General features: G+C 37.6%; 1 protein-coding gene and 1 non-coding gene across 2 annotated transcripts in view; one reads left to right on the top strand and one right to left on the bottom strand.

The window, feature by feature from the left end:
• SCML2 (Scm polycomb group protein like 2) overlaps positions 1 to 18,154 on the top strand; it is a 98,722-nt gene that overhangs the window by 58,693 nt on the left and 21,875 nt on the right. Inside the window, exon 8 of the mRNA XM_055337339.1 lies at positions 15,134 to 15,342. Coding sequence (XP_055193314.1) covers positions 15,134 to 15,342 — 209 coding nt within the window. The remainder of the gene's footprint in view (positions 1 to 15,133; positions 15,343 to 18,154) is intronic.
• LOC129518935 (U6 spliceosomal RNA) lies at positions 12,714 to 12,820 on the bottom strand. Its single transcript, XR_008666274.1, has one exon. It is a non-coding gene; the product is annotated as a U6 spliceosomal RNA (small nuclear RNA).

Here is an 18,154-nt window from a genome sequence, read left to right as displayed (position 1 = left end):
ATACTGTAAAACTGTGGCTCTTGGTTTTGAGAGGGAAACCTACTTGGGTCATCAAGGAATCTCAGAAAGGACAAGGAAAGAATAAAGGCAACAGGGCTGACATGTTCACACCGTTGAATGCCAACCATGCCAACTAAACCATCTCTTTTTGGTAAATGAGCAAGGAACTGGGCATAACATTCAAATTAGAATTGATCCAACCAGGGTTAAAATATGAAAGACTGGGGCCAGCTACCACTAAAAATTAGAGACCTTGTTTTCCTTTGTAACTTTTCCAGTGTTTGCCATCCTTTTTCCATGTAGTGATCAGTTGTAAAACAAACAATCCTTTTTTTCCAAGATTTTATTTATTTATTCATGAGAGACACAGAGAGAGGGAGGCAGAGACAAAGGCAGAGGGAGAAACAGGCTCCCTGTAGGGAGCCCGACGTGGAACTCGATCCCGGGTCTCCAGGATCTGTCCTGGCCTTCCTGGACTGAAGGCCGGTGCTCAACCGCTGAGCCACCCGGGCGTCCCAACAAATAAACCTTTTACAATGAAATGGCAGGTCAGGTCTCTAAAAGAACTTTTATACTTGTTTGGGCACAGTAGGAAAGTGAGAAAAGTGAAAAGTATCTTAGAGGTCTTTAAATAATGATAAAAAGAAGAGTGATGAGCAGATACCTGTGGGAGATGTCTGAACAAGACCAAGAGTACCCCTGCTGCTATGAATCGAAGTAGAGATTAATCAAATATCTCTGCTGGTCGACTGCTTGGGCAGTAGAGATGCTTTTACAATTATGTTCTGCTGAGTCAGTCTGTGCTACAGAAGGGATCTACTCTTTAATTCTGAAACTGCTGGAGACAGGTGCAGATTCTAAGGATCACTGCCAGTGTGCAGTGAGCCTGCATGAGTATCTAGTTATTTTTTAGTGGATGCATATATGCCTCTGTGAGTTGTATGTTTTTTTAAATCAAAATATTATAATGCTTATGTTGAATAATTGTTTTCTTTAGGGACGTGACTTGTTCTGTTACTCAAGAAAGTGGCTAGGTTTATCTTTGTTGGGGCATTTTATAGTTTTAATGACAAAATTGGTATCGTAGAACATTTAGAAAACAAAGATACGTGATAAGAGTAAAATATAAAAACTGCTTGTATTCTTTTTTTTTTTTTTACGATTTTATTTATTTATTTGAGAGAAAGAGACAGAGAGAGCATGAGTGGGGGACAGAGGGAGAGAGAGAAGCAGGCCCACCACTGACCAGGGAGCCTGAAGTGGGGCTCTATCCTAGGACCCTAGAATCATGACTTGAGCTGAAGGCAGATGCGTAACTGAGTCACTTGTGTGACCCCAAAATTGCTTGTATTCTTGCCATCTGCTAATTTTTTGGTATATAAACCTCAGGATATTTTAATTAAAAAATCAGAAATGTTAATTAATTGCCAGTAGTCATTGAGACTCGCTGAGGATGTCTTCAGAAGCATATGTTGTATTTTGTTCTATGTATACAGAATTGTATTGATTTGGCCCCATCTACTTAAGTATTCTTACTCTGTTATTTTAGTAATTAATAGTCATAAAATGTGTTCAGATTATATATGTTTGATTTTGAGAGAATCCACAAGAAAATTTAAAGAAAGTACTCCTCCAGTATTTGATGGAATTTTTTTTCTTAAGGGTTTATTTAGCCAAGAGAATTGAAAAAAAGGAAAGCCCCTAAACATTGGATTATTTAAGGGCATGTTCATAATTTGTTTTTAGAACTACTTTAGATATTTTTATTTGTGGTTTACACATAAGCTCCCTCGAATTTGAACCTGAAAAAATGTTTAACCAACTATTTAATTCTGCATTTTGTTTTGTTAATAGAAAATATTTTAATTAAAAGACATGTCTTTTCATTGTTTCCCTTACTAATTAAAAATAGTACCTAGTTTCAGGAAAGAGCATGGGCTATTGGGTGAGAGAATCCTGAATTTGAATCCCATTTCTACCACTTCTAGACTACGTGTGTGATCCGGGTCAGATGTTACTTATCGCACTGAGCCTCTGATTCTTTATATGTAAAATGGAGATAATAATATTTGCTTTACAAAATTGTAAGCACAAATTTTAATAATATATGCAAAGTCTGTGGCCCATTTGAAGTATACAGATTTCATTTTTCCCCCCAGTGTTGTTTTTTTCAAAAGAGGTAAAATTCAGATAACATAAAGTTAACAATTTTATTTTTATTTTTTTAAAGGACTTTTTTTTTAAGATTTTATTTATTAATTCATGAGAGACACAGAGAGACAGAGAGGCAAAGACACAGGCAGAGGGAGAAGCAGGCTCCATGCAGGGAGCCCGATGTGGGAATTGATCCCGAGACTCCAGGATCACGCCCTGGGCTGAAGGCTGCGCTAAACCACTGAGCCACCCAGGGATCCCCTAAAGTTAACAATTTTAAAATGCACAATTTAGGGTCACTTAGGACATGCATAATATTGTGCACCTACCATCTTTATAGTGTCAAAACATTTTCATCACCCTAAAAGGAAACCTTGTACCCACTAAATAGTTGTTTCCTTTCTTTCTTCCCTCTTGCCTCTGGTAGTCACTAATCTGTATTGTGTTTTATATTTAACCTATTCTAGATATTTCATGTAAATTGAATCATACAGTATATTATTTTGTGTCTGTCTTCTTTCATTTAGTATGTTTTCAAGGTTCATCCATGTCATTTCAGGTATTAGTACTTCATTCCCTTTTACGGATGAATGATATTCCATTGTATGCATGTATAACACATTTGTTTATCCATTTATTTGTTGATGTACATTTGGATTGTTTCCACCTTTTGGCTTCTGTGAATAGTACTGCTATGAACATCCCTGTACATGTACTTGTTAGAGTCCCTGTTTTTATTTATTTTGGGTGTATACCTAAAAATAGAATTGCTGGTTCATATGTTAATTCTATGTTTAACTTTTTCTGGTACCACCAAACTGTTTTCCAGCAGCTACACTACTTTACATTCCCACCAGCAAAGTATGGTGGTTACAATTTTTCCATATCCCTGTGCCACTACTTATTATTTTCCTTTTTAATAAGCATCTTAGTGGGTGTAAAGTGCCACCAAATTGTGATTTTGATTTGCAGTCCTTCATTTTTTTAAAAAGATTTTATCAATTAATCAATTTATTTATTTAGAGAGAGAGAGAGAGAGGCAGAGTCACAGGCAAAGGGAGAAGCAGGCTCCATGCAGGGAACCTGACCTGGGACTTGATCCTGGGTCTCCAGGATCACACCCCGGGCTGCAGGCGGCGCTAAACTGCTGCGCCACTGGGGCTGCCCCCTTTATTTTTTTAAAAAGATTTTTATTTATTTATTTGAGAGAGAAAGCGTGTGTGAGCACAGGAGCAGGATAAGGGGCAGATGGAGAAGCTGACTCCCTGCTGAGAAGGGAGCCCGTTGCTGGGCAGGAGCCTGATGCAGGACTGCATCCTGGGACTCTGGGATCATGAACTGAGCCTAAGGCAGGCACATAACAGACTGAGCCACCCAGGCGCCCTAATCCTTCCTTTATTTTTGAATAGAGTGTGTTCTAGAAGTTGATTTTTTAAAGTTGATTAGTATTTGAAGTTTTTTTTATACACTGTTATATTAGTTTCAGGTGTACAATATAGTGATTAAACAATTCTGCACACTACTCAGTGCTCACCACCGTAAGTGAACTCTTAATCCCCTTTACCTACTTCATCCATGCTCCCCACCCATCTCCTTTTTGGTAACCATCAGTTTGTTCTCCATAGTTAAGAGTGTTTTTTGGCTTGTCTCTTTTTTTCCTGTTTGTTTTGTTTCTTAAGTTCCACAGGTGTGAAATTGTATGGTATTTGTCTTTCTCTGACTTACTTACGTCTCTTAGCCTTATACTCTCTAGATCCATCCATGTTGTTGCAAATGGCAAGATCTTTTTCTTTTTTATGGCTAATATTCCATTGTGTGTGTGTATGCATGTGTGTGTGTGTGTATCCATTCATCTATCAATAGATAACTTGAGTTGGTTCTATAATTTGGCTTTTGTAAATAATGCTGTAGTAAACATAGGGATGCACATATCTTTTTGACTTAGTATTTTTGTATTTTTGGATAAATACCCACTAGTAGCATTACTGGATCCTGTGGTAATTCTATTTTTAACTTTTTGAGGAACCTCCATACTGTCTCCTAGAGTGGCTACACCAGTTTGCATTCCCATCAGCAGTGCACAATGGTTCCTTTTTCTCCATATCCTCGCCAACACTTGTCTCTTGTGTTTTTGATTTTAGCCATTCTGACAGGTGTATGGTGGTATTTCATTGTGGTTTTGGTTTGCATTTCCCTAATGATGAGTGATATTAAGCATCTTTGCATGTGTCTGTTGGCCATCTGTATGTTTTCTTTAGTGAAATGCCTATTCATATCTTCTGCCCATTTTTAAATTGGATTATTTGTGGTGTTTTGGGTGTTGAATTGTATGTTCATTATGTATTTACTGTTTATAGTTCATTTACATATATCTTCTCCCATTCAGTAGGTTGCCTCTTAGTTTTGTTGATTGTTTCCTTTACTATGCAGAAGCTTTTTATTTTGATGTAGTCCCAATAATTTATTTTTACATTTGATTCCCTTGCCTTAGGAAATAAATCTAGAAAAATTTGCTATGGCCAGTATCAGGGAATTACTGCCTGTGCTCTCCTTTGAGATTTTTTTTATGGTTTCAGATCTCAGATTTAGATCTTTAATCCATTTTGAGTTTATTTTTGTATACAGTATAAGAGAGTGGTCTAGTTTCATTCTTTTTTTAAGTTTCATTATTTTGGTTGTAGCTGTCCAGCTTTCCTAGCACCATTTGTAGAAGGGACTGTCTTTTTCCCATTGCATATTCTTGCCTCCTTTGTTGAAGATTAATTGACCACATAATTGTGGATTTATTCTTGGGCTCTGTATTCTATTCTATTGATTTATGTGTCTGTCTTTATGCCAGTGCCATACTATTTTCATTGCTATAGCTTTGTAGTATATCTTGAAATCTGGGGTTGTGATACCTCTAGTTAGTTCCATTCTTTTTCAAAATTGCTTTGGCTGTTCAGGGTCTTTAGTGGTTCCTTACAAATTTTAGGATTATTTGGTCTAATTTTGTGAAAAATGCTATTGGTATTTTGATAGGGATTGCATTAAATCTCTGGATTGCTTTGGATGGTATGGATATTTTAACAGTATTGGTTCCCGCAATCCATGAGCTTGGACTATTTTTCCATTTGTTTGTGTCATCTTCAATTTCTTTCATCAGTATTTTATAGTTTCCAGAGCACAGGTTTTTCACTTCCTTGTTCAAGTTTATTCCTAGGAATTTATTATTTTTGATGCAATTGTAAATGGGATCGTTTTCTTAATTTCTCTTTTTACTACTTCATTATTAGTGTATAGAAGTGCAAGGACAGCCCGGGTGCCCAGTGGTTTAGCGCTGCCTTCAGCCCAGAGCCTGATCCTGGAGACCTGGGATCAAGTCCCATGTCGGGCTCCCTGCGTGGAGCCTGCTTCTCCCTCTGCCTCTGTCTCTGCCTCTCTCTCTCGCTCTCTCTGTCTCTGTTTCTAATGAATAAATAAAATCTTTAAAAAAAAGTGCAGTGGCTTTTTGCACATTGATTTGGTTCTGTGACCTTACTGCATTCATTTGTCAGCTTTAGTAGTTTTTTGGTGTGGAGTCTTTAGGGTTTTTATGTATACTGTTATGTCATATGCAGATAATGAAAGTTTTATGCCTTCCTTACCAATTTGGATGCCTTTTAATTCTTTTTGTTGTCTGCTGTGACTAGGGTTACCAGTACTATGTTGAATAAGAGAGATGAGAGTGGACATCCTCCTCTTATTCGTGACCTTAGGGGAAGAGCTCTTCAGTTTTCACCATTGTGTATGTTAGCTGTGGGTTTTTCATATATGGCCTTTAGTAGGTTGAGATATGTTCCCTCTGTAACCTACCTTGTTGAGATGAAGCATATTTTTTTCCAAGAAAACTGTAAAATTTTGTGATGAAGCGATGATGGTATATTTGATGCATAAACTACCTGAATTGTTCCTATGGGAATATAAGACCAGAGACAAAACTTAGATATTAAACATTTATTCATTTTACAAACATTTGTTGGATGCTCATTATGTAGCAGGCCCTAGACCAGATGTTGGAGGTATAATAATGGTTTGAACTTACATAGTTCCTTCCCCTAAAGGAATTCACGGTGTGATGGGACAGATATATAAGTAAAGATAAGATGCTGTAATATCTGCTGCTGGAGATATAGGCAGTATGTGTAGTTTATGAGCATTAGGTCCTATGGTGTGCCTGGGAGTTTAGTGCTAGAATTTTGCTGTGCTGGTGATTGAGCAGAGTTTCAAATGTATAGTAGGTAAGCCATTGATGAGGGAAGGCCTTTCTTGGATCAGCTTCTGCAAAGTCAATAAGGGTCAGACTATTTGGGGACCTGAAACAGATGATTATGGCTGAATCTATAATGATAGTTGGAGAATAGAGGAGATGAGAGAGTTGGAGAATAGAAGATATGTAGAAGGCCTTGGACACCAGGCCAAGGAATTTAGATTTTAGCATTTGGATAATGTGGCATCACTGAAGATTTTTTTTTGAAAGATTTATGAGAGAGAAAGAGAGAGAGAGAGAGACTGACTACGTGTGGATGGAAGGAGGGGCAGAGTGAGAGAATTTTCAAGCAGAGTCCCTGCTGAGCACAAAGCCTGACACGGGGCTCGATCTCATGATGCATGAGATCATGACTTGAGCTGGATGCTTAACTGACTGAGCTACCCAGGCGTCCCTGAAGATTTTTTTTTATGAGGAAAAGTGACATACAGGTTGGGTTTTATTTTTTTTTTAAGTTTTTTATTTATTTAAGTAATCTCTACACCCCACATGGGGCTTGAACTCACAACCCCAATCTCAAGAGTCACATGCTCTTCAGACTGAGCCAGCCAGGTGCCCCACATATAGTTTGTATTTTAGAAAGATCATGATTATATGCTATGCAGTATGGATTGGAAGAGGCAGCCAGGAATGCCAATTTAGAGGCTAGTGTTATAGACTATGTGAGAAATCACAAGATTCTGAACAAAGTCATTTCATAGGCATAAAGAAAACTATCACCAGAAAGTATTTAGGCTTGCTTAGACATGTGGATGAAAGAAGAGTACAAAATGTCTTCAAGATTTCTGACCTCTGATAATTGGGTATAAAAGGTAATGTTATTCAAGATAGAGCATACCAGATAAGCATATGAATTCTGGTTTGGACATGTTGAGTGAGAGATGCTTATTTAAAGATTTATTTATTTATTTGAGAGAAGGAGAGCATATGCACCTGAGTTGGGGGAGGGTCAGAGGGAGAAAATCTTCAAGCCGACTCCCCACTGAGCACAGAAGCTCACTGTGGAGCTTAGTCCCACGACCCGTGAGATCATGATTTGAGCTGAAAGCAAGAGTCCCTTAACCAACTGAGCCACCCAGGGGCCCCAAGAAATGCCTATTTAGATTATTTAGTTGGCTATTGAAAACATAGCTCTGGAACTTGGGAGAGGCCTATGATGGGTGGGGGGTGGTTTATGAATGCTTAAGTGGGCAGGAGAATGTAAGAGCAAGTAATTTGGCAATCATCATTATATCTAGGCAGTAGCTGAAATCAAAGGAGTAAACTTAAAGCACTCAAAACTGAGGGGGGTAGAGAGAAGGTGGCTAATCCTGGGAAATACCATAGGAAATGTGACAGAGGTAGGAGGAGGACCAGGAGGGAGTGATGTGTGAGATCCAATAAAGAATTTAAAAAGACATTATCTAAAGTGCTTAGTGCTGTTAGGGGTTGTAGGTGACCTTAGCACCCAGAGGTTCCCTAAAAAGAGGTGTCTGGAAGTATAATTGCAGAGGGTTGAAAATAAGAAAATGGCAGTAATAGTGAACCTGGGCTAGTCTTTCAAGGAGTCTAGCTCTGAAAGGAAGGAGTGAAGGTATTAGCTAGAGCAAATGTAGGTAAATAGGAGTTCCTTCTTTGGAGGAAACTTTTTCCTGCATTTGTTAGATATTGACAACAAGGTTTCCCCAATACCCTATCCACTGATAGAAGAGGTCCAGGAGCACCCTCAGGGTCTGGGAAGGGTGGGTAAGAATAGAGGCAGGACTGGTGGTGGTGGTGATGCTGTTGCTACTGCTGCTTAACAGTTAACATTTATTGAATGTATATACCAGGTGCCACATGCTGAATTTAAATAATTTGCCCAAGATCTTGTAGTTATTATGTGGTCAATCTGGATTTGAACCTAATCTAGAAGCAGAGAAAGGAATAAGTATAATGAGCAGTTGGTACCAGCGGGTCCATTTGATCTGAGACCCTATTTCTTCTGAGAAGATTCATAGTCCTCAGCTGGCTTCTGACTTCCAAATGCCTGCTGTGGTGTCAGGAACATGCTTCCTTGTTTAACTTTCCACTAGTAACTACCCCCTGTGGTTTCCTTTAAGACTTTTTCTTCACATAGTTGAGGTTTTCTAAAATGATATTTTTTATTGCTGAAAGTAAGGAAATAAACGTACATTTAAAAGATTCTCAGGGGCACCTGGGTGACCCAGTCAGTTAGGCTTCCAACTCTTAGTTTCTGCTCAGGTCAGGATCTCAGGATCATGGGATCAAGCCCCATGCCAGGCTCCACCTTTGGCACAGAGTCTACTTGGAACTCTTTCCTTTTCCCTCTCCCTCCTCCAGTTTGTAGCAATGTGAACTCTATGATTCAGGGAGCAAAATTACAGATAGAGGCATTGGACACCTCAACTGAGCTTTCATGAATACCAGGCCTCAAGTTTGGATAGTGATAGTGCAAGTGTAACTATCTCTGAATTTTTCAAAGTTGAAATTTATATTTTTCTTTGCATTTGTAGTTAGCAATATGCAAGATTTTAGTATAAATGGTAGTTTAATTGTACATGGAGTTTTAAGACTAAGGAAGATGACTTGCAAAGAATTTCTGAACCTGATAAAGGTTCCAAAGTCAAATATTTACAATGACAGATTTTTCTTTTTTACTCAGTTTTGGTTTCTCCAAACCATATCTTGCTTTTCTGGTTTGGCTATTCAGAATTTGACTTTGTTTATTTCTTGCCTCAAAATTCAGGGAATCTGTTTTTATAGTAATTTTTGCTCTTCTTGTCATATGGCTGCATATATAGTATTCAGTCTGTTAGAGGAGAAGGAAGTCATATATCATGGATCTACTTAAAGAAATAGGAATTTTATGGATCCACAAATACACTCACAGGAAACCTGAACCATATGACTGGGACCATATTTATTTCTTCTGGATTTCCTATAAATTGCCTAGAATGGTAAAAAGTACACACTAAGTATTCAGTAAATGGTAGGTAGAAAATCTGGAGAACACTAAGTAACCATACTTCTTTTTTTTTATTAAGATTTTATTTATTTTCTTGAGAGAGAGAATGAGAGCAAGCACAGAGGGAGAGGGAGAAGCAGACCTCTGCTGAGCAGGGAGCCTAAAACAGGGTTCAATCCCAGGACTCTGGGATCATGATCCAAGCCAAAGGCAGACATTTAACCAACTGAGCCATGCAGGCACCCCACAACCATGCCTCTTAAGTCTTTTTTAGATTAAAAGCAAGATACATACTAATTTATATCTCTGACCCATTTTTGTTTAGGTTCAAGTCAGCCATGTATAAGCTAAACCAGCACATATATAATAGTAGCTGGAAATAGGAAGTTGCTGTTCATTTCTAAGTGTATTTCCTTTTCTGTGGTAATTGTATGTGCAGCTATTTTTTCACAATTCAGAAAAGGCAAGCACTATCTTTCAATAATCATCTTCATGTGTCAGCAGAAATGTATATTTAATGAGTACTGTTTGGAAATTAATATTAAAGTTAAATCCCCAGGCATGAAAAGTTTTACCAGTGTGTTTTTGTCTGTACTTGTTCATGTTTTCTCTTTGTAAGTATGCCTCTACATCTGGTTTTTTAAAAACTGGAGACTCCCTCTGTTAGAGAGCACCTATGGACTCTCTAGTGAAGTATTACATAGGAATTCATAAGATTGTCTTTTGCCCTGCCCTCCCCTTTTTTGTAAACATGTGCACTTTGGCTCAGAGGAGTGAATTTAATAGCCTTTTTTGTTAGAGGACAGAAAGCAAGGCAGCATATTACAAAAAACATGCACTTAGGAGACCAAACGCTCTTAGCCAAATGCATGATCTTGGGTAAATTATCTAACCTTACAGAGCCTAAGTCTCCTCATGTATAAAGTGGGGAAATGATACGTACTTCATAGGACGTTTGGGTGGATTACATGGGATAACAGGAATATAAGTGTCTTGCATGTAATGGGTAGCCAATAAATATTGACATCTGTTTCCTTTCTTCAGTTCCCCCTGTTCCAGGCTTCTAGGCCTCCTCTTGACTTTATTTGATCATTTCCCAAGATTTATTAATTTCTTTTGCATTTCCACAATTCACTGACTTCTCATCTCCTAGATATTTTTCTTACCTGAATATTCTCTATTCTATCTGAAGATAAGCTGAAGAATCAGGTAGGGTTTGTGTTATTCACATAATTTTATTAAAGATGGTTATGTATGTATAACTATATATATATAAACATATATATATATACGCCTCCTATATATTTTACATACTGTTTTCAAAAAAGTTTTTACTCACTTTGTGGCCACTGTGAACACATGGTTATAGTGCTATATATTGTTTGAACCTTATCATTTAAAAAAATGTATTTTGTGTTGGAAATAATTTAATTAATACTTAATAAGAGTTTCAGCATGGTGTATATGTTATATGATTGCTTCTTAGGGATAATAAATACATGTGTGATGTAGATAATTTGATTTTGATGTCTAATATATTGCATGATTACTCTTTCTCTTAGTTAAAATAGTTTAAAAAGTGTTTTTTCTAGGTGTTGGGGATATGGCAATAAACGAAGCTGAGTATTTGCCTTTGAAAAGCTTGCTTTCTAAAGTGAAATTTTCTTTTCATATATAAAAATTTTTTATGATGCTTTTTTCTTATTTTGCTCATACTTGTGTATATACCATGAATTAAGGAGCTTGTATTGTAATAGAATATTACATTTTGGGGGAATATTTAAAGCTGTAGCTCAAGTATTTGTGTCCTAAGATTTATTCATTTCAAATACCAAATTTAAAATTTTAAAATGCCCAAATTCAGGGTTCCATGGTGGTTCAGTTGGTTAAGTATCTGCCTTCGGCTCAGGTCATGATCCCAGGGTCCTAGGATCTTGAGCCCCGTGTCAGGGAGCCTGCTTCTCCCTCTCCTGCTGCTGCTCTTCCTGCCTGTACTCTTTCACTCTCTCTGTCAAATAAATAAATAAAATCTTTAAGAAAAATAAATAAAATGCCAAAATTCTTAGATCAATAATGATTTCCTTACATTTTCCATGTTCCACAAAGTTACTATTTTGTTACAACTTTATTACATATTATGTATAGAACATACTGGTTTTGGAGGAATAACATTGGCTTACAGGTTGAAAATAGTTTTTGTTCATTCACTAAATATTTTTTGAGGACCTTATATTCTCTTAGGTTCTCTCTTAAACTAGCCTGGCACAAGAACTTAAATACAGGTCCAAAGCTCAATCTGTTTCCTTTCCTTCATGCCATGTATTGAAGTGGAGACCAGAACTGTGGACATGAATAGATTAGTCAAGACAGTGAGGATTTATTTGGATTTAGTAACTAGGACTTGTCATTACTGACCTGTGAAAGAATTTCTTTAAAATGTGTTTGGAAGAAGAAAAGCTTATTACAGGGGACTAAGGAAACACAATAATAAGGAAATTGAAGTATCAAGTATAAGGTGATTCTTCTTGGTATTTTGGTAGTGAATAGAAGGAGATTCATGCAAGGGCTTGAAAGTATACCAGAAACTAGGAGAACTAACTTCAAAATAAGGGATTTGTGAGGGTTGTAAGAGCAAGGAGTTGGGGATCAAGTGATTAAATACCATGAAGAGAAAGGAAGACATGAAATCATAATGTCCTAGAGGAAACAAAGAAAATAGTTATTAGGACATAAGGGGATTGATTGGGCTTAGAAGAGTAGAAACAAAACTTTTCATTTGATGCAAGAGAAAGACATGAGAATGAATGAAACCTTTTAAGATGGAGAAATGGGATGGTTATGATCACTCCCAAAGATACCCTTTAATCTTCCCATAAGGTAGAAGGCAGGGTCATTTGCTGAATGGAATAGGGTGAGAAGGAGATGGGAACTTTAACAGGGAAAAACATTCTGTTGTGGAAACATACTTGGAAGTTTGTGAGTTGCAGCAGTGATACCCCAGTTGAGGTTAGTGTGGATTTTATAGCAATCAGTAATAGTCTAATGTTCCAAAGCAAGAGTTGGCAAACTACAACTTGAGGGCCAGCCATATCCAGCCCATGTAGCTTGTGACCCAAGAATAGTTTTTATATTCATAAAGGATTTAAAAAAAACAAGCAAACAAAGAAACAAAGAAGAATGTGTAATAGAGACTGTATGCGGCCTTCAAAGCCTAAAATATTTACTATCTGGGCCCTTATAGAAAAAGCTTGCCGACTCTTGTTGTATAGTTCAAGACCAGAGAAAACAAATGATAGTATGCCTCAAAGGTGGGAGCCGACATGCTGGATATGATCAAAGATCAAGGAATTTGCGTGTCATCCTTGCACAGGGACCATGCTAATCTTCTCTGTATCATACCAGTTTTGTATATGTGCTGCTGAAGTGAACACAATCAAAGATCGGGGGATGATAAAGTTAGGGATACTAGTTAGAGGGGTATTGGTAAAAGTGGATAGGAAGTTGATAGGGAGTAAAGTAAAGCCAGAAGAAAGTTAATAGATTGGACGAAAATGGAGAGGGTTTGTGGCTAGATCTCATAATGAACATGAAAAGCATGGCCATTTGGTATGAAGCAAAGATGGCAAGTAAGAAAATTGGAGGTAGGGATCCCTGGGTGGCGCAGCGGTTTGGCGCCTGCCTTTGGCCCAGGGCGCGATCCTGGAGACCCGGGATCGAATCCCACATCGGGCTCCCGGTGCATGGAGCCTGCTTCTCCCTCTGCCTATGTCTCTGCCTCTCTCTCTCTCTGTGACTATCATAAATAAATAAATTAATTAAAAAAAAAGAAAATTGGAGGTAAAGGAAGGGGGCACGGGGCACCTGGGTGGCTCAGTCCGTTGAGCATCTGCCTTGGGCTCAGGTCGTGATCCCCGGGTCTTGGGATTGAGCCCTGGATCAGGCTCTCAGCTCCATGGGGAGCCTGCTTCTCCCTGCCTCTGCCTACTTCTCTCTCTCTGTCTCTCCTTGTTTCTCATGAATAAATAAATCTTGGAAGAAAGAAAGAGAAAGAAAAAGAAAAGAAAAGAAAAAAGAAGGCACAGTGGTTATCTTGGAGATAGAAAAATTCCAGGAATAGCTAAGTGTAACCATTTTAGGGAGGAGCTAAACTCTCCAGCGATGAGGTCAGGATGATGAAATATCAGGATTGTGATGTTTGCATTTCATAATAATGACCGGGAGACAGTGTAAGTATAAATAGTGTGAATTAGGTTACTGGAGTTACTGAAGAAAGCAGAAGTGAGTGTAGAGTAGGAGATAGATGACAGGGAGGAGGTAAGGAGACTGGTTTAAGTAGGTGAATTACTGTAGATAATTCTACAGTAATGGTGGGAGGAAAGTGATGGTGGCAGTGAAGTGGTCTTTCCTTTCCCCTGGCAGCTGAAAGAAGGCTGTTACTTACTCTTGGTTGGGTAACTGATAAAAAGTAGATAAAAAGGCTGTAGGGAAGATGTGGTATTCTCCGTCGAAGGTTGATTTATACATAGTCTTGGAGTACAGGAGGAGCAAAGCAGTAGATTACTTTCAGGTTGTAAAATGAAGCCCTCAAAATAAAAAGTAGTTGAGTTTTGTATAAATGTGTAAATGTTTTACTTACACAGCTCTTCCTATAAAGAATTTTTTTCTTTTTTTAAATTTTTTATTTATTATTTATGATAGTCACACACACACAGAGAGAGAGAGAGAGAGAGAGGCAGAGACACAGGCAGAGGGAGAAGCAGGCTCCATGCACCGGGAGCCCGACATGGGATTCAATCCCGGGTCTCCAGGATCGCCCCCTGGGCCAAAGGCAGGCGCCAAACCGTTGTGCCACCCAGGGATCCCTATAAAGAATTTTTGACATTAGTACTTCTTACTATGTAAAATTCATGTTTTTTTGTAATAATAAAATTAAGAGATGCTTAACTGACTGAGCCACCCCAGTGCTCCCTGAAGCTTCATTTATTTTATTTTATTTTTACTTTTTATTTTTTAAAAAAGACTTTGTTTACTTATTGGGGGGGGGGCAGGAGGAGGGACAAAAGGAGAGGGAGAAGCAGGCTCCCTTGCTGAGCAGGGAGCCCAATGTGGGGTTTCATCCTGGCGCTGCAGGATCATGACCTGAGCCAAAGGCAGATGCTTAGCCAACTGAGCCACTCAGGCGCCTCTGAAACTTAATTGATTTGAGGGGGTGGAGAGAGAGAGAACAAGTGAGTGAGAGCACAAGAGCAGAGGGAAGGAGAAACAGACGCCCCACTGAGTAGGGAACTTGATGTGGGGCTAGATCCCAGTGTCCTGGGATCATGACCTGAGTCAGAGGCAGAATGCTTAACCGACTGAGCCACTCAGGCACCACTGAAACTTCATTTTATTTTATTTATTTTTAAAGATTTTATTTATTTATTCATGAGAGACACAGAGGGAGAGGGAGAGGGGCAGAGACACAGGCAGAGGGAGAAGCAGGCTCCATGCAGGGAGCCTGACTTGGGACTTGATCTCGGGTCTCCTGGATCATGCCCTGGGCTGAAGGTGGTGCTAAACCACTGAGCCACTGGGGCTACCCTGAAACTTCATTTTAAATGGTACTTTTATTTTAAGTGGTTTTTAATGAATAACCTTTGGAATATATTTAAAGATTGAATTAAATTTATTTAGAGTCCTAAGAGGACAGTACCTTGTGTCATTTACTTTAGTTTTATTTTTGTGTTGTGTTTTTTTTTCCTCAGTGCCTGTTACAAAGAATATAGCAAAAACACAGTCTTCTGTTTCCAAAGCACCCCAGCATTCAATGCAGACTCCACAGAAAACTGCTGTAATATTACCAACACAGCAGATCAGGAAATCAAGCCGCATTAAGCCACCTCCACAGACTTCAGTCCCTACAAAGGGAAGTGCTGTTAAAAATCTCACACCAAGGAAGAAAGGCCCCAAAAAGGTTAGTTAATCTCCTCCTAATTTGTATTATAGATCTCGGCAGTGCCTTATTTATAACAGAGTTAGGATTTACTAAGAGTATGATGAGGCCCTTTAGGAATGTACTATATGAAAAGCATATATAAAGCTTTTTAAAGCCCACATAGCCATCAAGATTGGTATTCCTTTTCTTGGGTAAACTTAAAACTTTGAATACAATGTTCAACTTTTTCAAAACCACATTGGAAATACTGTGTGGGTGTATTTATGTTCAGGCCAGTTTATTTGGAAGTAAGTATACGTTAAAAATGAATGTGAAGTGAGTTTTACTGCACATAAATTACGCTTCAATAAATCAGGTGGAAGAGGAATCAAAGTGATAAATTCAATGATGCTAGGCCACCTAACTGACTCCCCCAAAGAAAACAATTTTAAAACCTGGAAATAATAGAAAAAACAACTACTTGAAGATACTGGAAAGTGAATGGAAGCAGACACACTGTGGTTGGGGGGAAGTACACACAGGAGGTGGGGTGTTATACAAAATTCTGTATCTGGCAAGAATACTCCTCAAGAGTGAGGGTAAAGGTAAAGTAAAGACATTTTCAGATAAAAGCATACTTAGAGAATTCCACACTGGCAAACAAGCACTATAAGAAATACTGAAGGAGGTTTATCTCTGGATAAATGTGAATAACTTGGTTTATGTTTTTTCCCCTCTTCATTTCTTTATAATAATGTGACTAAAGCAATAATTATATTATGGTCTTGTGGGATAATGTAATGTATAGCATGATGTAATACATTATTACATAACATCAATGCATAACATGATGTAATAATATGACACTTAAGAGTATAAAGGCTTTGAGTGGAGGATAGGGATATGGATTTCTGTCATTGCAAGGTTTCAACATTTTATGTTAAGTAGTACAATATTAAGTATAATAGTACAAGTAGTACTATGTGGGTTATACAGTATAATCCCTAGGGTATATTATAAAAACACAAATACAGAGAAGTATAGCTAAAAAGCCCAGTAGGAAAATAAAATAGAAAAAAAAAATAAAATAGAATTTTAAGGAATATTCAGTAAGTAATTGAAAAAGAAAAAAAAAGGAAAGGAGGAATAGAGGAATAAAATACAGAAGAGACAAATAGAAAAGAAATAATAAAGCGTATATCCAGACCCAAACATATTAATGATTACTTTAAAAGTTAGTAGACTAAACTTTCCAATTAAAAGACAGAGATTATAAAAATGGATTTTAAAAAGACTCAAATATATGTACTACAAGAGATATATTCTTTTTTTTTCTTTTATAAGAGATGATATATTTTTAAGATTTGTTTATTTAGAGGTAGAGAAAGAGAGCAAGCAGGGGGAGGAGCAGAGGGAGAGGGAAAGAGAGAAACTTCAGCAGACTCCTTGCTGAGCTTGGAGCCCACTTTGAGGCTGGGATCATGACCTGTCTGAAACTAAGAGTTGGATACTTAAACATCCAGGGGCCCCACAAGAGATATATTCTTAATATAAAGACATAGAACCTTCCTAGATCTCATTAGAACTAAATTAAATTTCAGCAGTATTACTTAAACATTTCTGAGTTCAGCCATTTGATATCAATATATATAACATTTCTATTTTATTTTAATTAATGTTTACAGTATAGAGCAAAAATGACAATGCCATTTTGATTTTAAAATGCTTAAATTAATGGGGCAGTCCCGGTGGCTCAGCAGTTTAGTGCTGCCTTCTGCCCAGGGCGTGATCCTGGAGACCCGGGATCGAGTCCCGTGTTGGGCTCCCTGCATGGAACCTGCTTCTCCCTCTGCCTGTGTTCTGCCTCTTTCTCTCTGTGTCTCTCATGAATAAATAAATAAAATCTTTAAAAATAAAATAAAATGCTGAAATTAATATTGGTACTTTTATTTCAAAAAGCATTCAAAAATTTTGTTTTTTTAAATTTTAAATAAAAATTAAAATACTGTCAACAACAGTGAATAGATTTCAAATATAAAATCATAAAGCAATGAAAAAATCAAATAAGCAAGTTATTGTAAATCATTAGATTAAAATTTTCAAATTTAGAATAAATTACATAAAATTAAGGAAAGTTGTGATATATGAAGGGAAATAATACTTTAAATGCATTAAAAAATTAGAATATATCAAGGATGTCATTGATGCATATATTTTTGTAAAGATTTGTTTGAGAGAGAAAGTGAAAGCGTGTGTAATGGGGATTGGAGGAGGAGGGAGAGGGAGACCCAAGCAGATTCCACTCTGAATGCTTAACGGGACATGGGGCTCAGTCTCATGACCCTGAGCTGAAGCCAAGACTCAGAGGTTTTAATTGACTATGTCACCCAGGCGCCCTTGATGCATATTCTTTTTTGATGCATATTTTTAATGTGTATTTTCCAGCTGTTGAAAAAGTCTTTGTGATTAGTTGCTATAAAGATATGAAATAACTTCATAAAGTTTCTCTTTACTCCTTTATTTTCAAATAATTCCCGTGGTAATTTGACAATTTTGAAAAGGTGTTTTTGAAAATATTGTTTAGGGCAGCCCGGGTGACTCAGCAGTTTAGTGCCGCCTTCCGCCCAGGGTGTGATCCTGGAGACCCGGGATCGAGTCCCACATCAGGCTCCCTGCATGGAGCCTGCTTCTCCCTCTGCTTCTCCCTCTGTCTGTCTGTCTCTCTTTCTCATGAATGAATGAATGAATGAATGAATGAATAAATAAATAAATAATAATAAATCTTAAAAAAAAGAATATTGTTTATAAGGTGGTAGTGTGGGGTAAGGGACAGGTTCTATACATTATTTTT

The sequence above is a fragment of the Nyctereutes procyonoides genome, unplaced genomic scaffold (assembly GCF_905146905.1).
Source record: "Nyctereutes procyonoides isolate TBG_1078 unplaced genomic scaffold, NYPRO_anot_genome, whole genome shotgun sequence".
In the NCBI taxonomy this organism is placed as follows: domain Eukaryota; kingdom Metazoa; phylum Chordata; class Mammalia; order Carnivora; family Canidae; genus Nyctereutes; species Nyctereutes procyonoides.
Note: the sequence above shows the minus strand (reverse complement) of the source record. Positions and strands in the feature narration are given on the sequence as shown.